Genomic DNA, 20,486 nt, shown 5'->3' with positions numbered 1-20,486 from the left:
AAACTGGAACCCTCATAAACTGCTGGTGGAAATGGGAAATGGTATGATCACTTTCTGAAAATAGCCTGGCAGGTTTTCAATACATTAAACATAGAGGTACCATATGACCCAATAATTCCACTTTTAGGTATATGCCTAAGAGAAATGAAAAATTCCGTTCACACAAAAACACATACATAAATGTTCATAGCAGCATTATTCATAGTAGCCAAAAAATGGAAATAACCCAAATGCCCATCAGCTGCCAAATGAATAAACAAAATGTGGTATATCCATACAATGGAATATTATTCAGCCATAAAAAGGGATGGAGTACTGATACATGCTACAACATGGATCAAACTTGAAAGCATTATACTAAGCGAAAGACATCAGACACAAAAGACCACATACCGTCTGATTCCACTGATAGGAAATGTCCAGATAAGGCAAATCCATAGAGACAGAAAGTAGATTAGTGGCTGTCGAGGGCTCTGGGGACTAGGGGTAAGTGGGGAGTGAGCTATTGGGTACAGGGCTTCTTTTGGGGTAATGAAACGTTCTAAAATTGACTGTAATGATGGTCACATAACTTTGTGAATATACTAGAACTGTAAGTATGATACGGGCGATTGTATGGTCTATGAATTACATCTCAATAAAGCTGCTATATTTAACACAAAGTTTTCCCAGAAGGCTGTGCTCTGCACGGCAGGCTGACAGCACAGCACTGATCAGCCCCATCAGTGACCAGGTGACCACGGTGGCCACAGGATGTAACCATCTCCTTGGGACTGAGTGTCCTCAAAACAAGAAAGCAATAGCAAGTCTCTCCCAGGACGGCCATGAGCTTTAAGTGAGGTGACCCCTGTAAGCCCTGAGCGTGGGGCTGGGACTGCAGGCCAGTGCACTCGGTCAGAGTCCCGGCATCTGGGGACCGGCTGCTGTGTCTCAGGGAACCAAACTCACAAGGAAGAGCAGAGATCAGAGCAAATCAGACAGTGGGCAAGGGAAGAAGATGCCTGAAGAGAGGGCAGGAATACCTTCTGGAAGTCCCTGGCAGAAAAACACGAGAATTACCTGCTGGTTTGGGTCCTTTTTTTCACTCAGGTCCCTGGAAGCGACAGCTTCATTTCCCTTTTTGGTGACTTCTTCTATTCGCTCCTCACACTGCTCCTTCACCTCTTTCATCTGATTGATGCACTGGCTCCTTCGGTAAAAGAATGCAAAAGAAAGGACAAATATTTAGGGATATGTCTGTACACCCAGCACGTCCCTGCTGTGACTCTGAACCCACTTCAAAAGGAGACCCAGCACATTTCTTTCACCCAAAAACACAAAGCTACATGTGTGTTTTCAGTTATTAAATGACAAGAAAACTGTAGTTGATTGAACTTACTAAAAATGTCACATTGTTCTAAAATAAGTGAACTTTACTGGTTAGAAAAAACAATTTTTTAAATATAATCTGATATAATAAAAAATTTGGTCTTTGTCCCCAACTATTAGCACAGAGCTCCTAAAACCCCTGGAATTTCCTGAGCAATAGGAGCGTCTTCAGTTCTTCATAAGCAGCCCCTGTGGACCACACCTGCGTTCATGCTAATGAGCTGACTCAGGATGGAGGCTGCTGGTCAGAGGAACAGGCCACAGCACCAGAGGACAGGAACTTTCAGCCCTGCCCTGTCCTCCAGGGAGAGGAAGGGACTGGAGACTGAGTTCCGTCTCGTGGCCAACGACGTAATCAACCATGCCCATAGACCCTTAGACACAAACTCTGGACCACCAGGCTTGGCAAGCTTCCTGGTCGATGAACGTGTCTACATACCAGAAAGGTGGCCCCCCAATCCAACAGAAGCTCCTGCTTCCCCTCACCCCAGACCCTGCCTTATAAGTCTCGACCACTTAGCTGCTCCTGAGTTCTACCCTTTATACTAAAACTGTAATTTTAAGTACGGAACTTTCCTGAGTTCTGTGAGTTCTTCTAGAGAATTCTTGAATCTGAGGGTGTTGTGGGAAGCCTTGAATTTGGAGCTAGCCAGGCAAAAGGACAGGTGGCCTGGGGACACCCGGAACTTGTGGCTGGTGTCTGAAGTGGGGGCAGTCTTGTGGGACTGAGCCCCTTAATCTGTGGACTTTGTGCTAACTCTGAGGAGTGTCAAAACTGAACTGGACTTCCACTTCCAGGAAGATGGAACATATGCATTTTTCCTATTCCTCCCACTAAGCACAACTAAAAACTCTGAACGTTATATTTAAAACAAACATAAGAAAACTCTGAAAGGTGGAGAGAAGGAGGCAGACTGACTCGGGACCTCAGGATCTGAAGGACACCCAGCAGTGTCACTGCAGAATCCGTAGGAAGCCTGCATTTCCACGTAATGAGGCCCTCTGCCTCCCCATGGGGTGGTGTCAGAGGACGTCAGGGAGGAGTCAGGGCTCCACGCCTGCCCAGAGGTTTCAACCAAAAATCACGCAACACATCAAGAATGGGATGAAAAGAGAGAATCAACAGATCCCAACACCGACAGGAGAGAGCAACTGAAATGATCTGACGAAGATTTTAAAGCAGCCACCAGAAAAATGTTTTAATGAACAATTACAACTTGCTTGAAAGAAATGAAAAAATACATAGTCTCAGCAAAGAAATAAAAAGTCTTAGCAAACAAATAAAACATACAAATAAGAACCAAATGGAAATTTCAGAACTGAAAAATGCAATAACAAAAATAAAAAAACTCTGGAGGAAAGAATCACTCAACTGGAAGACAGAACAACAGGTATTATCCAATCTGAACACAAAAGGAAACAGACTGGGGGGAAAAAAGAGCAGAGCTGCAGGGACGTGTGACTCTAACAGACGGCCTGATTTCGTGTCATCAGAATCTGGGGAGAAGGAGAAGAAAACTTCCCCAGCAAGGCCCGCGTAGCTGATCACTTTCGTGCCCGTCTTCAAGATACTAGTCTTATTCACTCCCTCCCATGACAATATAAACTCTCTGCCCTGCCCGGATCACGCTGAGCTCCCCAGATTCTCTTTCTTTTCTAGAACAAGTCCTAATCCCCCTTCTCTACTCCCCATTCTGTAAGACTCACTTCTAAACGGCCTTTCCTAAGAAGTCTTACTCTGGGTCACAGACAGGCACTCATCAAAATGATACAGTTTGGTTGAGAATATCGAAAGGCACTTTCAAAAAGTGTATAAGTCAGCATCAGGTTTGGCTGCATGAAGCACACAGGCCCTAAGATAGCAGTTTACCTTTTCCACACATAAAAGAGCTCTGGATGTAGGTCATCCAAGGCCCGTATGGCAGCTCTGAGTCACCAAAACTCCAGGCTTCTCTTTCTGTCTCAATATCCTAGCACTGGTTTCTATCCTTACGATTACCTCATGATCCAGGATGGCTGCTAGTGGTCCAGCCATCTTGTCTGAGTTCTGGGCAGCAGGAAGGAAGGAGGAGGGAAGGGGTGTGCAGTGGCCTGTCCTCATTTTCAGAGGCCTTCCTACAAGTCCCACCCCACAATTTCCTTTCCCCACTGGCCAGACCTTAGTCAACTGGCCATACCTAACTGCAAGGAAGGATTAGAAATGTAGTATTCTTGCTGGGAAAAAAAGATGAATAGATTTGGATAAGCACTGACCAGTCTTTGCCACAGGCAGTTTCGAAAACGTTTTGAGCCACAAAACATTGATAAAGTAACTGAATCATGTCCCAAGTTGAGAACATATCCAATTACATACTACATTAATTTAAATGGATTAGAGTTGGAGACAGCAGTATGAATTCATGCTTAACTTAATCTAGATACAGATACACACACACGTATCTCTTTGCTCTGTCATCTGAGAAGGCCTAGCAGCAATGACACCCTGGGAGCAACAAGACGCCTTGTGCCACGATCTTGGTTTCTAATACCATTCTTAATAAAAAGAACCAGAGCTCCCTAGAGAAATGGTGGATTGGTTGATTCCAGGACTGGGACAGGAAATATATAAGTCTGAAGCGTCTTCTGGTGCCAGAGTGTAAGAAAGTGCTATAAAAAAGGTGGGGGAGGGGCACAATACTGGGATATGTCGACTGGATAAGGGAGTCAGTTGAAGCAGCTCCCAAAGGCCAAAGCTGGAGCAATTTGAGGAAAAAAATAAAAATTGGATTATAACCCAAAGTCTAAAATAAATATCCATGAGTCCATCCTGACATAAACAAATAAGTAGCCTGATAGATAAGAAGAGTCAAATCTCCCGTGCAGGAAAATTCCAATGTATACAGATACCCCACCCTAAGGAAGCGGAGCATAAACCTGCGCCGTCTCTACGTGCAGGCTCCCACAGGGACTTCCTTCCAAAGATGACAGAGCAGAGGGAGAAAGCAGAGTAACCTCCTCCTGCGGAAAGCTGACCAACACGCCTCCAGCAGGGGACCAGCTGAACGTCGTCGCAGTGACAAGCCCTCCTCACGGGAAGGGATGGGAACCGTGCTTCCACTCCGCAGCCTTCCTCCCAGAAATGCCGCCCCAGAGGAGCGACTAGAAAAACACCGGATATATGATGACTGAAGGACATTCCACAAAACACCGACCAGTACTCCTCAAAACTGTCAAGATCATAAAAAAGAGAGTCTGGGAAACTGTCACAGCCAGGAGGAGCCTCAGGAAACAGGACAACTAAATGTCATGTGTATCCTGGAACAGAAAAAGGACATCAGGGAGAACCGGAATAAATCTGAGGATGTCTGAATCAAGCATGAACTTCAGTTAATAATGAATCTATACTGGTTAATTAATCGTGACAAATATACTATCCTAAAGTGTTAACAATAGGGAAAACTGGGTGTGGGGTATACAGGAACTCTGTATTCTCTTCTCAATAATTCTGTGAATCTAAACTCTTCAAGAATTTAAAATTTGGGGCTGGTCCCGTGGCCGAGTGGTTAAGTTCGCATGCTCCGCTGCAGGCGGCCCAGTGTTTTGCTGGTTTGAATCCTGGGCGCGGACATGGCACTGCTCATCAAACCACGCTGAGGCAGCATCCCACATGCCACAACTAGAAGGACCCACAACGAAGAATACACAACTATGTACTGGGGAGCTTTGGGGAGAAAAAGGGAAAAAAAAATCTTAAAAAAAAAAAAAAGAATGTAAAATTATTTTTAAAAAATAAATAAAACTAAATTGAAACGAACTGGAGGACACCCGGTTGGCGTCAGAGAATTACGGTTGGCGCGTACAATCTAATCAGCCCGAGCTCCCAACGAGCTGAGACATTCGGAGGCATCGCTTCAGCTCTCTGCCTGGAATTTATTTTAAGCGTACCTTAAATGTCAGAGCTTCGAAGAAACTGAGAGAACTCCCTGCCTGTACAGGTAAGGAAGCCAGGCGGTGAGCTGACTGTCTGACACCGACAGAAAGCGCTAAGGCGGACACCAGAGCCACACGTCGGCTTCTGACTGTGCCGTGTCTCCTTCACACGCAGGCATTTCAGAGCAAGTGTCAGGGCACTCAGCCTCCACCCCTGGGACACAGCCTTCTGGTCAGAGGACTGACTGGGTCTCATCGTCCCACACATACAGGGGCATCGAGTATTGTGGAAATAACGAAAGACAGGCTTCCTGGCCATGGACAGCTTACACATCGGGAGAAGACTTGGTGAAAAATTCATGTAAATAAAATTCTCACAAACATGCCAGCCCCAGGCAGTAGACTGGTGCAAAGCAGCTTAAATACAGCGAACGACAGAGAGATGTCAGTATCCTGAAAGAACTAACCATGTCCGATTCTTCACTACTAAGCAATGTCGCAGAAGCTCGGGATGGCAAGTGAGCAGGGGCACGGCGTTCCTGAGCCTTTAAACCTACGAACAGGAAATGCTGTTTCCACCCACTCTCAGCCCGGCCAAAATCTAGAACAAGGAGCCTCTCTCCGAGCCTCCAGATGAAGGCTGGCTGTCCACACCCGAGCTCGACAGCAGCAAGAGGAACCACCTCAGAACGAAGCTCAAATTCTCAGACACAGATCAGCAGATGGCGACACTGTTACTTCCTGAGCCTCAGGCTGGCTTCTTCCCACATGCACATGGCAAATATTCAGGCATCAACTGGAGCTAAAATGTAGGACATACAGGACTGGGCACCAGCGACTATTCTAACTGGTGCAACTGACAATCAGAGTACTATGAACGGAATGTGCTCAATCCAGCAATCGACCAAGGCAGGGGAGCCGACCGTCCAGGGCGCTATCTTCAGAGTATGACTAGCTACAGTCCGGGAAGAGCATCCACAAACTGTTTCCTCCTGGCATGGAGATGAGACGGCAGGCAGTCCATCTGATACACCTCCTCTGAGCGCTTTGGGGAGAGACTGCAAGGTTGTGTTTGGTTCACATACAGTGATCACTTAGTGATGTGTGCCACAGGTGTAGGAATAAGAAGAGGGGACAAGTGCTGACTCTGATACTGGAGAAAGAACACTAACTTACGCATCAGGAAATCTAGCCTGTCAGCTTTTTCATTCTCAGCACTGCCCTCTGTAAAAGGATTAGACCAGAAAGGGGGTTTTAACAGACGGCGTGCAGGTATGCTTCCGAGGTCCCACAAATTGAACACACAACTTTGTGTATATATCCATTTAGAAATTTGCTAACAAGGTGTCCATACATTTTATCGGATTCTCAAAAAGCGTCTATAATCCAAAGAAAGTTAAGAAAAACGAACTCTTTCCAGTTTTCAACATTCCATGAACATCATCCCTGGAAGCATCCAGCATATGGTGGTACAAGGGACAACTAGTGAAACAGATGTGGTCAGCTAGCAAGAGTTTCCAACCCAGCTATCACCCTCCTAAGGGAAGAATGTGGCCCGCAAAAGCCAACCCAGGTTAGAACGTTCTGCTCACTACCTGTCTGAATGCTCCTACACGGGGAGCCGAGCTGCATGCCCTGTCACTGGGCCCTGGCTGACTTCCAGCTAGGTCAAAATCTTCTGCGTCGGCATTTATCAAGGGAGGCCATTGATGGCTTATTGTATTCCAATCACTGGAAGGGAAACGCGTGTGCTAAGGCATCCTTCAAAGATGAGTAAGACCGGGGCACTTCCTTTTCATCTGATTGCTTTTCGGTGGTTACCAGCCTAGCTCAGGGTTTCTTACCTGGCACTCCCGGCGTCTGGGCAGGTAGAACTCTGCTGTGGGAGCAGCCCTGTGCACTGTAGGTTCTGAGCGGCAGCCCTGTTCTCGGCACACTAGAAGCTGGTAGCACCCTCTCCCGAGCTGTGATAACCAAAAACTTCTCTAGACGTTGCCAAAGGTCTCCTGGGGGCAAAACTGCCACCCATGGAGAACCGATGGGCTGGCTGAATAAGGTTCCACGCGCATATTTTCTCATTGTGTTTCCCTTGCTTTGACTGTTTGCGCATGTCCTTTCTGTATTTACAAAGTTGATCTTAAAGTAATCAGGAAGATATCACGGTGAGCAGACAATCTTTAGAAGGAACATCAGAATCCCTACAAGGGCAACGGGCGGGCGTAAGGAAGCTTACTCTCCTGCATTGCTGGTGACCTTCCAGAGGGCAATTTGGCAATGGATACCAAGTGGCATACTAACCCTACAGGTGAGTCTTTTTTAGAAGGAAATAATCCAAAACGATAATTTTTAAAAGTTATATGCACTGATGTCAGGCAAGTTATAATAACTGAAATTTAGAAGTAACCTAAATATCCAACAAACAGGGAAACAGTAAATTAAATGTGGTACCTATACATTATGGAATATTAACCAGCCATTTTTTACGATAAAACATTTTGGAGCAATATGGATTTTTATATATACATAATGCAAGTGAAAAAATGATTTAAAAATTTTAATGGCGACTGCAATTATGTAAAAAATTCATACGCACTTGGACACAGACTAGAGAGAAGTCAGTCACAGGGAAAAGAGGGCTGGGGTCACGGGTGGCTAGTTGTCCCCAAATCCCAAACTTCCTGTGCTTGAGTTATACTGTTTTTATGAGGAAAAAAAGGAGAAAAAATACACAGACTACAACTTCATTCTCCACCCTCTAAATTGGTTTTTATTCTCTCACGAATGGGTTAAGGTAATTTTTTAAAGCTTACTGTTCTCTTTTCATCATAAAAGTACTCCAAGAAGTGAAAGTGTAGAACTTTCACATGTAACTGAAGTCATCAGCTGGAAACAGGCTGTCACAACTGCGAGCAGGAGGCCTAATGTGCAGCAGGTGACCACTCACAGCACCACACCTGGGCTCCCGCCACAGACACAAAAAGGGAAATCGCTGAGATTACGGACACTTAATTCGCTTGACTGGAGGCATCATTTCACGATGTACAGTTATACCAAATCGTCATATTTTACACTTAAATACACACAATGATTATTTGTCAATCACACCTCAATAAAGCTGAAAAAATAAAAGTACTCCATTCTCACCGCAGAAATTTGGAAAGACCTTAAAAGTCTCAAAAAAACAAAACGCCCACAATGCCAACAGCCAGTGATAAATCAGACCAATGTTATGCCAGAATGCCTTCTACTCTGTGAGTTGGACTTGGGTCACATCTGAGCACTTCTGGAAGACATTTTTAAAGGCTTTAGATTATCGACTTAACCAATACACCTATGCTTTACGGACTTTTAAACTCTGTTAAGTTTTAAAGCATGCGGAGCAAATCATTCCTACTAAGGGACTGCCCTCTTATTACTGTCTATGGTGAGCCCACTGGTGAACTTTTCCACAGCTTTCTGAAGCACTGCTGACACTTCAAACGTAAAATGCATGAAGGACACGACTTGTAGAAGGGACCGAGGCTTTCCCGCAGGGCCCTGCATGCTCCATACTGGAAGGGCCGGGGAGCGGAGGCTGGACCCTGCCTGCCGCCCTCCGTTTAGAAAAGGTCAGCCCCTGAGGGGCACGCACTTACAGGTCGTAGGAGAACTTCCTCTCCAGGTTGGTCTGGTTCTTCTGGAACTGGAGGACATCCTGCTGCAGTCTGCCGTAATTCTTCTGCAGGGCCTTTAGCTGGTCTGTGCCGAGAGGCGGGCACGAGATCGCACATGTCACTGGCACACCATCATGACAGGGCACACCATCAAAACCCACAGACAAGAACACGATGGGCGGCGGGACATGGGGGCGGGGAGGGAGGGAGAGGGCAGAAGACGGGCAGTCATCACTACGTTGGCCTTGGAAGTGGCCCTGGAAGGAAGACCAGGGCCCCGCAGGAGCCTGCACCCTGACTCTTTGCTAGACGGCTCTTTAAATGTCCTTTTTGAAGGGGAAAGAAGGCGCGGCACGGAGCAGAGGCGGACTCACCTTGCAGCGTCCTGATGAGCCTCTCGCCCGCCGTGATGTTGTTCACCAGCACCGCCTGCAGGAAGACACACAGATGGAGCCGCAGCGCACGCGCAGGCCCGGGACACGCCCAGCAGCTGCGGGGGCTCCCGGGGCAGCGCTGAGCCACGTGGCCCAGCAGGGCAGGGGGCCGGGGCTGCCCCAGCTCTGGACGCACTCCTCCTCCACCACGGACCCCTCGGCCCTCTGCGCAGCCCGGGACACAGCGCCGCCTGAGCCCAGGCGGCCAGCAGAAGGAAGGGCCGGGCGCAGGGCGCACCGCCAGGCAGCTGTCTGCGCTCCCGTCCTCTCCTGCCCGCAGTCATGGCCCCTGGGGCAAGGCAGGTCGGGGAAAGCTGACAATGGAGGAGGGAAGAAGCAACACAGGGCTCAAGAAGACAAAGAAAAAAAGGAACAAGTGTGAGTGTGGCATCCAGCGTGACAAGCGGCCTGTACAGGCCGCGTCCCTGGCGAGCACTCCACGTCTACGCCGTGTTCACTCCTCACTGCAGGGGCACGGGCGGCAGGGCTACCCACTTTATGGGACAGGAAACGGAGGCACAGGCTCAAGGGCACGTGGCTCTCTTAACAGCTACAGGACCCGAGCCCGGTGGCTCCTTCCAGACTGCGAGCTCCTCGGCACGACTTCCAAACTGGGAGGGGACCCCAAGCAGGATGCCAGCTTAGCAGACACAGCCAGTGCTAAACCCAAGTAAACCCTGACAAAGAGAGGGCGAGAATGGTGAACGTCCGAGGGTAGCACATGGTGTACGACGACAGCCACACCACCTCGCTCTTCTGCGCCTCTGTGGTCTCCCTGTGCCCTCTCTGTCCAGCCCTCACTCTCTTTGGCCTGGACAGAGCCAGGAGTGAATACAGGAGTGTGCTCCCAAAAACGAAAGCTGGCCAAATGAATCTGGTGCTTATTTTGGGAGATCTGAGGACACACAACATTTCCTGGCACAACAAGGAAGAAGTGACAGTAGTAATATCTGTATAATTAATCTCTCAGGGAGAGAGTATCAAGAGGAGTGTTTCTAGATGCTCGACATGGGCAGGGCGCAAACAGAACCAGAAGTGACAGGAGGACTCAGCTCCCAGCTCCTGCTCCTCTCAGAAAAGGCCTGCACAGGTTCAATGAAAAAGACAGAAGATTAGCCTAAGAGCCAGCAGTCCCACTTCCAGGTATACATCCAAAGAACTCAAAGCAAGCTCTGGAAGAGATACCTGCACCCCCACGTTCACGGCAGCAGCACTCACAACAGCCAAGAGCTGGAGGCAACCCAGTGTCCCTCAACAGACAAATGGAGAACGACAACTGGTACATACACACAATGGAATATTATGCAGCCTTTAAAAAAGAGGAGTGTCACATGCCACAACATGGATGAACTCTGAGGACATTATGCCAAGCAAATCAAGCCAGACACAAAAGGAGAAATAATGTACGATTCCACTCACATGAATTGTTTAAAGCAATCAAAATAATAGAAACAAAGTAGAAAGGTGATTCCCATGGGCTGGGGGAAAGGGCATTAGCATTTAACGGGTATAGATTTCACTCTTGCAAGATGAAAAAGTTTTGCTGCACAACAAGGTGAACATATTTATCACGACTGAGTTGTACACTGAGACTTCCACCTCACGTAAGTATCAAAACCACCTTCCCGCTGAACATCAGTGCTGAAAGAAAACAGAAAAAGGGCAGGAACAGGGAAACGATTATGCGCTAGTCATCTCGAAAGCTGCTCTCTCTCAGGTAAGTCATTTCTACAAAAATTATGGCGATGTGACCAGTCCCTTCACGCATTCCCCTCAGCCTGAGCCCAAAAAAACCCATACTGGAGTCTGCAACTATCTGAGGGTTTAAGAATGTTTAGGAACTGCTGCAGGCTGCAATATTTGAAGATACTTCTGTCGCCCATGTGACTTCACTCTTCCAAAGAAAATATATTCTAGTTATCTTCCCCCACCTACTTACTTATGCATGGAAAAATACAGTCTCCACTTAAGAAAAGGAGAAAAGGATTGCAAAATGCCAGCGAGATCTTTTCTATGCAGTTCTATATTTATTGAAAATCTTGTTGACTCATTTCCAGGAAAACTATGAAAATGCTTCTACCTTCTTTTTGGGTTCAGTACAAAGAAAAGAAAACACCTGCATTAGACAAAATTACTTTCAAATGAATTATATATTCTACTCTAACAGCCCAGCTGCTGTTCACATCGCGGGCAGCTGTACTTGCTGGTGTGCGTGAAGTGTCCCCTGGGAACGCTCACGGGAGACAGGGAGGCTGTAGGTGCCACCAGACTTTACCTGGAAACTAAACTCAGAGGACTCGGTGCATCACCCACGGACAAACTTACTGTGACCATTCTATCTGGGAAACAAGTATATTCGATCCAACTATTTCTACATTAGATTCCTAGAAAAATAAGCTCAATGTTTCATGGAAATTTTCAAAGCAGTAAATCTACAACAAATTATCATGTTCTGAAAGCTCAATAAGATGTGAATGACTAAATTTTAAAAATACTAATGTTTTAAGAGCTCACTGGAAGTGTGACGCTGATCCCATTAAGAAGAGAAGGCAGCCTTTGCTGCTGTATTCGTTTGGCTCATTAAAATAATCAACCTGCTGTGAAGGTGGGGTTCCACCTTTAAGCCTCGCTCAAGAGGACCCTCCAACTCTCTAACCTTGTCAACCCACCAGCAATCAGGCACCTGGGGAACTTCTTTGCAATGACATTCCTGTCAGTGCCTCAGGGAGATGAACCTTAAATGAAAATCTTAATCTTAGGGACCTGCGAATGACATTAAGCATGAGTGGAAGAGGAAGTAGTCGTTTGTCTTCTTTTTACCCCTCACCAACTTCAAAACCTCCCAGAGCAGTGCCATCCAACAGAAATACAACGTCAGTCATAAATGGAAAGTTAAAAATTTTCAGTTCTCACATTCAGTAAGAACAAACAGGTTGGGCAAGGATTTGAATAGACATTTCCCCAAAGAAGATACACAGTGGCCAGTAAGTATATGAAAGATGCTCAACATCATTAGTCACTAGAGAAATGCAAATCAAAATGTGAAGATACTGCTTCCCACGCAAAAGGCGACAAGTAAAAAAACCAAAAAAGCAAAGTAAGTATCGACAAGGATGTGGAGAAACTGGAGCGAAACTGGAGCCGTCACCACAGCTGACGAGAATGTAAAATGGTGGAGTCGCTGTGGGAAACAATTTGGCAGTTCCTCAAAAAATTAGAGTTATCACACAACCCAGTAATTCTACACATAGATCCAAGAGAAATGAAAACATACGTCCACACAAAAACCTGTCCGCACATGTTCACAGCAAGAATTGTTCATAACAGTCAGACAGTGGAAACAACTCAATGTCCATCAAGTGATGAAGGGATAAGCAAAAGGTGGTATATCCATATAACGGACGACTATTCAGCCATAAAAAGGACTGGAGCACTGACACGCTGCAACATGGATGGACCCTGAAAACACTACGCTAAGTGAGAGAAGCCAGAGACAAAAGGCCACAAAATGTGTGATTCCACAAATGCATGCCCAGACCAGGCAAATCTAGAAAGTAAATTAGTGGTTGTCAGGGACCGGTGGGAGCGGGAAACGGGGAGTGACTGCTTAACAGGTATGTGTTTCTTTTTGGCGTAATAAAACGTTCTGGAATTAGGTAGTGGTGATGGTTGCAGAACATCGTAAATATACCAAAACCCACTGAATGACACACTTTAAAATGGTTAAAATGGTGAGTTTTATGTTGTGTAAATTTTATCCCAATTAACAAAAAGAAACAGGTGAAATTAGGTGTTAATGCTTTATTGAATCTAATATATCCAAATTATCATGTCAAGATGTAATCAACATAAAAAGCATTAACGAGATATTTTACTTTTTTTTTCATACTAAGCCTTTGCAACCCAGCATATTTTACACTTTCAGCACATCTCACTTGAGACATTTTCAGCACTCAACAGTCACTCACCGGTAGGGACAGCACAGCCCCTGGGGAATAAGAAGGGCGGGCAGAGGGACAGTCTGGGAGCAGAGAACTGCCAATTAGTTATTTATTTACAGCATCCCACTGAGATTATACACTCATACCAGCACCCATTGGCAACCACAACAAAACAAGTACTGCCTGCCACACACTTCACACCTATGGCCCCTGTGGGCCAAATGCTGGCTCACCAAACACATGTTCTCAGAGAACCCAGGCACAAAGTCGTGTGGCCACTAGTCCCGTCCACAAAAACCCTACGGTTGACAGCAGTCACTTTTGTGGTTAAAAATAAGCACACACAGAAATGTGAACACTGGCTGGATCTTTGCTATGAAGGGATCACTGGCATTTTTAGTGTGATAATGGTATGAGAATGTTATGAGAAGAGCAGATCCCGCCTTCTAGAGATACACAGTGAAACAGGATGGAAACAGTGTGTGTCATCATCACTAGCTTGATGTTGGACACATGTGGGGCCAGCAGACCATTCTGTCTACTTTTTCATGTTTTAACTAGTCTACACACACGGACACACACAGATAATCTTGTCACAGCACTAATAATTAAAACTGAAAAGCAAAGTTAAGAACAAATTCTTTTATAATCAACTTCAAGGCTGGTTTTAGTGGAAAAGAAAGATGAGTTGGAAGATGCTGAGGTAGACTTTTATTTTCTGAAGGAAATTCTGGCTAAGTTCAAGATCTTTCAGAGGCACAGATCCTTCCAGTGTGTTATTTCTTACCTGTAATTTCCCTCGTAAAATTAAGCAGTTTTCTTATCACAGTATATATAGTTCCACCAACAATTTTTCAGCTACGATAAGAGCTTTTAAGGCTCATTAACGGGATAAAAGGGAGGAGCAAGAAAAGGAGACATGAGGAGAGAGAGCAAGAGAGAAGGCGGAGGGGGTTTTCTTGAAGAAAATGAAAAGACTTGAAAAGTGGGGAAGGAAATGGAAGATTCCGTGGATTCTGGTTTGGAGTCTGCTAATTTGTTCCTTGTCCTCTGACATATCACTTAACTTCTCCCGGCCTCAGTTTCCCCAGCTGGAACCTAAAGCCTGCCGCGTTTTAACAGGGGCACACGATGGGCATTCAGATTGGACGATTCTTTATTTTCCGTACTGTCCCCGACAGGGCAGCATCTTTAGCAGCCCTGCTCCCCTCGCCCCCTCTAAACGCCAGCAGCACTCGCATCCCTGCAACGTGTGTCACCAACACAAAAGGAAAGCCCCTACATTTCCAAGTGGCCCGGAGCGGACGCTGGAGGTTCAACCGGTCAAACCATTGTTCTTTCAAGAGAAACCGTGCAGCGGACACAGAGGAATGACAGTGGAGCCAGGAGAGACGTCCAGGCCCCGGCTCAGCACGCCCGGCCCCCAGCCTCTCCACCACGTGGAGAAACTTCTCCACTGGTCCGACGACCACAAGGATGCCTCCAGCCCGAGCCGTCCGCGATTCTGCAGGCCGCCAGCAGCGGGAGGGAGCGCTCCCGGGCGGCCGGGCGGCAGGGCGGGGCGAGCGTGCCGGCAGGAGCCGCGCAGGTGCAGAGCGGCGGGCAGGCCCGGGGAAGCACCGAGCTGGGCCGAGGGGCGGCACGTGCAAGCCCGCACGACGGGCGCACTACGAGGGGCAGGGGTGCACAGACCACGCCGCGGCCCGGGGGCTTCCCCGGGGAGGGCGAGGGCAGCCACAGGCCAACTCACAGAGCAGGCCGAGAGGCGCACGGGCTCAGTCCCAGACCCACTCTCGGGAGAGAAAGAAACCCGGGACACTGCAAGTGTCAGCACCTGCAGCCTGGGTTACTCGCGGTAGGGGCTCAGGAGTGTGTGAGAGAATCAGGGTGCGGGTGTTGAAGACAGCGTACGCAGTGAAGCCAGCCAGACACAAAAGCACAAACACTACCATTCCCCTCACGTGAGACCCCTGGAGCAGCCAACCACGCCCAGGCAGAGAACGGTGGTGCCGGGGGCGGAGCGCCGGGAACACAGAGTGGGTGGCTAACGGGGCAGAGTTTCAGTTTGGGAAGATAAGTTTCTGGAGAGAGATGGTGGTGACAGTTGCACAATAACGTGAAGGTACGTAATGCCACTCAACTGTGCACCTCAAAATGGTTAAGATGGGGGCCAGCCTCGTGGCCTAGCGGTTGAGTTGGACTGCTCGGCTTCGCCATTCCAGCTCAGTTCCTGGGCGCGGACCTACTCCCCTTGGCAGTGGCCATCGGTACCTGCGACTCATATACAAAATAGAGGAAGACTGGCACAGATGTTAGCTCAGGGCCAATCTTCCTCAGGAGGAAAAAAAATGGCTAAGATGGTCATTCTTATGTGATGTATGTTCTACCACAATAAAAAAATAACCAAAAAAACTCCACAAAGAATGAGTGTGGGTGAGTCAGTGAATTAGTGTGTGAGGGTGTGGACATGAGCGAGTGAGTCTAAGTCAGTGTGAGAGTGTGACTATGAGGGTGTAAACAGGAGAGATGAGTAGGTGTGAGTGAGCGCTCAGGAGGCAGAGGCAGACACCTGGAGGGTCCTGGTCAGAGGCCAAGGTGCCCACCTGGCAGGTGCCAGCACCAGGCAGGAGAATGGGCTCAAGTCCTGAACTTCCAATGGAAGGTTGATGGGAGATGATGCATAGCTGTATGCAAAGCTTAAAGAAAAAAGAAAGAAACATCATCTATCCAGAGGACCCAAGACACACAGGCACAGCTGCTCCAACACCCCAAACGGCTCTTGCCCTAAGGTCCCCACGATGCCACGCAGAAGGGAACAACATCCTCCCACCCTGGTGGCTGGGAAAGCACACCCCAAACTCGCTGGCAGGCAGGGTGGGACAAGCCTTGGGCTGGGCCCCTCCTGGGTGCTGGTTCTTGCCTTCCCAAATGGGAATCCTAACAACATCTCCACCCTCACCTGTGGGAAAGCCCAGCTTGCAAATTCTGACTTTCTGCAAAGAGGTGTACACAGACACCTGGGGACTAAAGAGAAAACGAAAACTGAACCAAGTGTACTGGACTGCAGCCCGTGCTCCTCACAGATCCCCCACGTTGTTCTTAAACACGAATTAATCAGAGCCCCACTCGTCAATGCCAAAGAGAAAACAAAGGAAGAGAGCGCGGGGTCCAACTAACCGTCTCTGTGCATTTCACCTGGAACACCTGTCCTGTGAGTTAAGTTCACAGCAGGTGAACAGAAGCTCGGGATTCTGAGTGACCAGGGCATGAGACAAGGCCAGCCACAGGAGCACACCCGGGGGCGTCAGACCTCCTACTGCAGGAAACAGGAAGCACTCTCCTGGAAGGAAGCAGCCAAGCCCAGGAGTAAACAAGAAGCCCGGTACCTGTGTGGGCCACATGTGCTCGACGGAGCACGGCCACCGCACACCACCAGAGGACGCCTTCCTCGTGGACCTACCCAAGGTGCACTGTAAAAGCACAGCAGTCTGAATCAAGCCTTCCCGAGCTTTCTCCCGAGGTCCAGCACGTCCCTTCCCTTGAGCGTGGGAGGTAAGGGGGGACGGGAAGGGTGGAGACCTGCCACGCATGCCCGCTGGCGCAGGGGCAGTGCAGAAAAGGGCATCTGCTGAGCATCAGGTATTTTGCTGTTTTTCCTAACAAGCACTTTTTTTTTTAACCCGGGAGGTAAATTACTCGAGTTTAATTACAAAGCTGTCTTTTGAGGCTACATCCAATCAGCAAATTAGAGAATTTACAATCTGAAAAGACAAAGTGTTCCGAAACACCTTTTTTCAGGGAAACAGATTTTCGGTGAGGTTTATTGCACCTGCTTGCACCTTCTGCCTCTACGTAGACCTCTCCACATCCCATCTATCGCCAGGCCTGTCGGTTCCTCCCGGGCTCACTCTCCAATCTGCTCACCCTGCAGAATTCATTCCACTCCTACCTCCATTCAAATGCGCAACATCATTTTTGCTTCAAATAGTCAAGAGCCACCTGAGTGGTCTGCCTCCTCCCCGCCCCAAAATACTTCCCAGGGGCCAGGGCCTGCCTTTTAAATCCCCAGATCTGATCTGATGGCTCTGACCCACAGCTTAAACTCAAGTCCAAACTTACTGGCTTAAAGGACCTTTTGCAAACGGGCCTCCACATTCCTCTACTCTCTGCCCAACACCACTCGCTCCGTCTCACACCCAGCCACCAGGCGCCATTCCTGGGAGGAACACACTAACCTGGCGTGTGCAGGTGAGATACCTGAGGGCGGCTCTCACAGTGACTCACGCAGCACTTACAACACCCCCCACCCGCCTAGCAGAGTCCTCATGTCTGTGACACGCTCCTTTTGCCCCGTTTTCCTGAAGGGAAAGATGCAAATGCTACAGTACATAGTCCACACTCAATCCCAGCAGGATTCAGACTCCAATTAGATGCTGAGACTGGAACGCCGAACAGGGTTAGGGGGTGAGGTGCAGAATGGAGCAAGGATGGGGTGCCCCTGGCTCCAAGCCAAGGGTGCAGCCACAGCCTCCTGGTCCAGGCTCGGGGTCGGGCCTGCTGTGGTGAGCTATCCCCGTCGAGGCTGTTCCTCCAGACCCTTCCCACCTTTCTGCAGGCACCTGCTTCCCCGTACTAAATCCTTTCTGCTTAAAATAGGTAATTCCTCTGTCTACAATTGACCCCAACAGGCCTATTTAACTAGTCTTTCTCCAGCACTCAAGGGGAAATACACAGACAATGGACACCACCTGGTACAAACATGGCATCTGGCAGAATAAATACTGAGCGGACGGGCAGAACTGAATACGGAAAATGAATGGTAATAAGAACAGAAAAGCTGCTTTAGAACCCTTGACTCATAATCACTCACAGGGATACAAGATGATAAAAATCAAAGACACTACTTTTATCTGCACAAGTCCACTCCAGTTCCCCAGGAAAGCCAACCCTCCAGAAGAAAATCACCACGTTCTCAGGTGGGCAAGAAAAGCTGGCCCCGAGAGAAGCAGCTGGAACACTGTGAGAACTGTGTCTGGCTGCATGAGGACTCAGTGGTGGAGCAAGGGAGATGGGAAGAGCCAGCAGCCTGGGCCCAGCCCCCGCCGGCCGCTCTGCAGGTCCCAGGAGCCGGCAGGTGACCTCTCAAGGCTCCGTCTTCACCTCCGTCTCAGAGTGACGACACCTGTCCCCTGTCAGGCACTTTGAGAAATTTAATGGGTTCACGTGTGTGAAAGCACTGTGAAAACTCTGAAGTGGGACAAATGCCCAGACTTCTTAACGTCAGTGATCTCCTTTTTAAGGGGCAAAATCTCAGAGGGAGTCATTCACAGCAGCGAATGCTGCGGCAACTGACTGGGGCTCCACCCCCAGGTCCTAACCTTGGCTCTCCCAGCTCTCACCGTCCAGCAACCACAGAAACTCCAACTAACTGGTCACTTACAACAGGAAAGCCCTCTAAAAGTAGGACGTTTTCATCCCACTCCTGAAACAATGCTTTCTAGAGCCTCCTCAGGCCCCAAGTTACTGTGCGAGAGGGGAGAAACCTGGAAGCTTGCGTGGCCTCCTCAATGTGGCCAGTCTCTCTCCACCTTGCCAGCTGCCTCCAGCTATAAGCTTTTCTCTCTGGACACACAACAGTTAACGCATCTCCAGCACCCCCTCTTCTGCCCTTCCACTCTGCAACCTCTCCTTTTCCAGGGCAGTTGCTTCCCTTCAAGAATGACATGGGAGCTGGATTTTCATTACAAACGAAATGTTCCTCAAAGGACTTTCTCTGCACTACTGCAGGGTTAATTCACATACTGTAACAAATAAGTGGAAAGTCTAAATGTCCACGCTGATAAATGGCTGCGAGAAACTGGCCTTGAGAGACTGTCACAAACACAAATACGGAAAGTGAAGCTCTGACTCTAACTTTTGGCCAGTGCTCAAAAAATGAACACAATGGCGGGAAGCTCAACACACCCTGGACCACGCGCCATGACTAACCCAAGGGCTCCCAGACTCGTCTCCCGAGCATTTCAGACATCAAGTCACCTGTCCTGAGTGATGGGATTACAGGTGATTTTAATTTTATCTTCAAAACTGTCTGCAATAACAAGTTTTTGATAATTAAGAAAAAGACAACTTTTTTAAAAATTACTTAAGGCTGACTTACACACAATCATTTCCTGTTTCAAAACAAAGCTGGATATCCCTTTTTATATATGGCTTAGGAAGTGACCATACCAGGGCTTCCAAGTTATATAAATACACATGAACTTGCATAACTGCATTCATGGAGTCAAACCGTCCTAACCACACGTATTTCTGTAACAGACAGGGAGGCAGGAAAAAAAGTAAATGAAAATGACAGTTCAATCCCCAAGATTCAGTTGAAGTCTCATTTGAAGTATCTGCTAGCAAATGATCAGAGTCTGTGGTTCAAATTATCAAGACAGAGAATCTGATTGATTGGTCAATGCCCTGGCCAATGAAGGCTCTCCCTCTGTGCCAGGTTTCTCCCCTCATCCAATGGGCTGTGGGCCATGAAAATGGAACAAACACGGCCACCTAGCCTTCCAGGTGGGCAGCAGTGACGGTGAAGGGCCATTCTCCAGAGAAGGGAGGCCTTTAGACAGGGCAGGCAACGACACATGCCACTGCACAACTTTATCTCCCAACGGACTTCCCAAACAGCCAGCTGGGATTTGTCACACCTTCTGCTTTCCCATCTCTAACCCTTTGCTTTATGTTACTCTACACGCTGAAAGGCCATTCTTCCTCCACAAACTTCTCTAAATCCCATGTTAACCTCCAAGGATCAAACCCAGTCTTTTCAGGAAAAGACTCCAACTCCTTTAGCCAATGCTGAGCTCTCCCTTCATGGAACTCCTATTGCTGCTAATACTTACTTATTCTCTAGTCATTTGAAGGAATCTCCTCTTCCGCCAAACAGAATGCAAGGTGCTGAGGACAAAGGGCCCCAGGCACATGCTAGATATCTAGCAAGTACTGGTCTTTCCGGGAGATTCCCATTCATTTATTCATTCACCAAAAGCTTGAATTTCTACTACTGAGTGCCCATCTCAAACCTATGAGACACAGCCAATGATCAGGCACATGGCTTAGAGTGGGGCAAATCAGAAAAGAAGAGTGAGACATCACACACAGAAATGCAGGGCCGCTGACGGGCTCCCTCT

At 48.0% G+C, this 20,486-nt stretch overlaps 1 protein-coding gene across 3 annotated transcripts in view; it reads right to left on the bottom strand.

Moving 5' to 3' along the window:
• The window catches only part of GOLM1 (golgi membrane protein 1), a 54,211-nt gene that overhangs the window by 14,830 nt on the left and 18,895 nt on the right, over positions 1 to 20,486 (bottom strand). For all 3 annotated transcript variants that reach the window (XM_070590384.1, XM_070590382.1, XM_070590383.1), the window contains exons 4-6: positions 9,305 to 9,359; positions 8,913 to 9,015; positions 1,060 to 1,189 (exon numbers count right to left, since the gene is read on the bottom strand). In XM_070590384.1, coding sequence (XP_070446485.1) covers positions 1,060 to 1,189; positions 8,913 to 9,015; positions 9,305 to 9,359 — 288 coding nt within the window. The remainder of the gene's footprint in view (positions 1 to 1,059; positions 1,190 to 8,912; positions 9,016 to 9,304; positions 9,360 to 20,486) is intronic.

This window comes from Equus przewalskii, chromosome 22, assembly GCF_037783145.1.
Source record: "Equus przewalskii isolate Varuska chromosome 22, EquPr2, whole genome shotgun sequence".
NCBI lineage: Eukaryota > Metazoa > Chordata > Mammalia > Perissodactyla > Equidae > Equus > Equus przewalskii.
The sequence above is the reverse complement of the archived record's forward strand: the minus strand, read 5'-3'. Positions and strand labels throughout refer to the sequence as shown.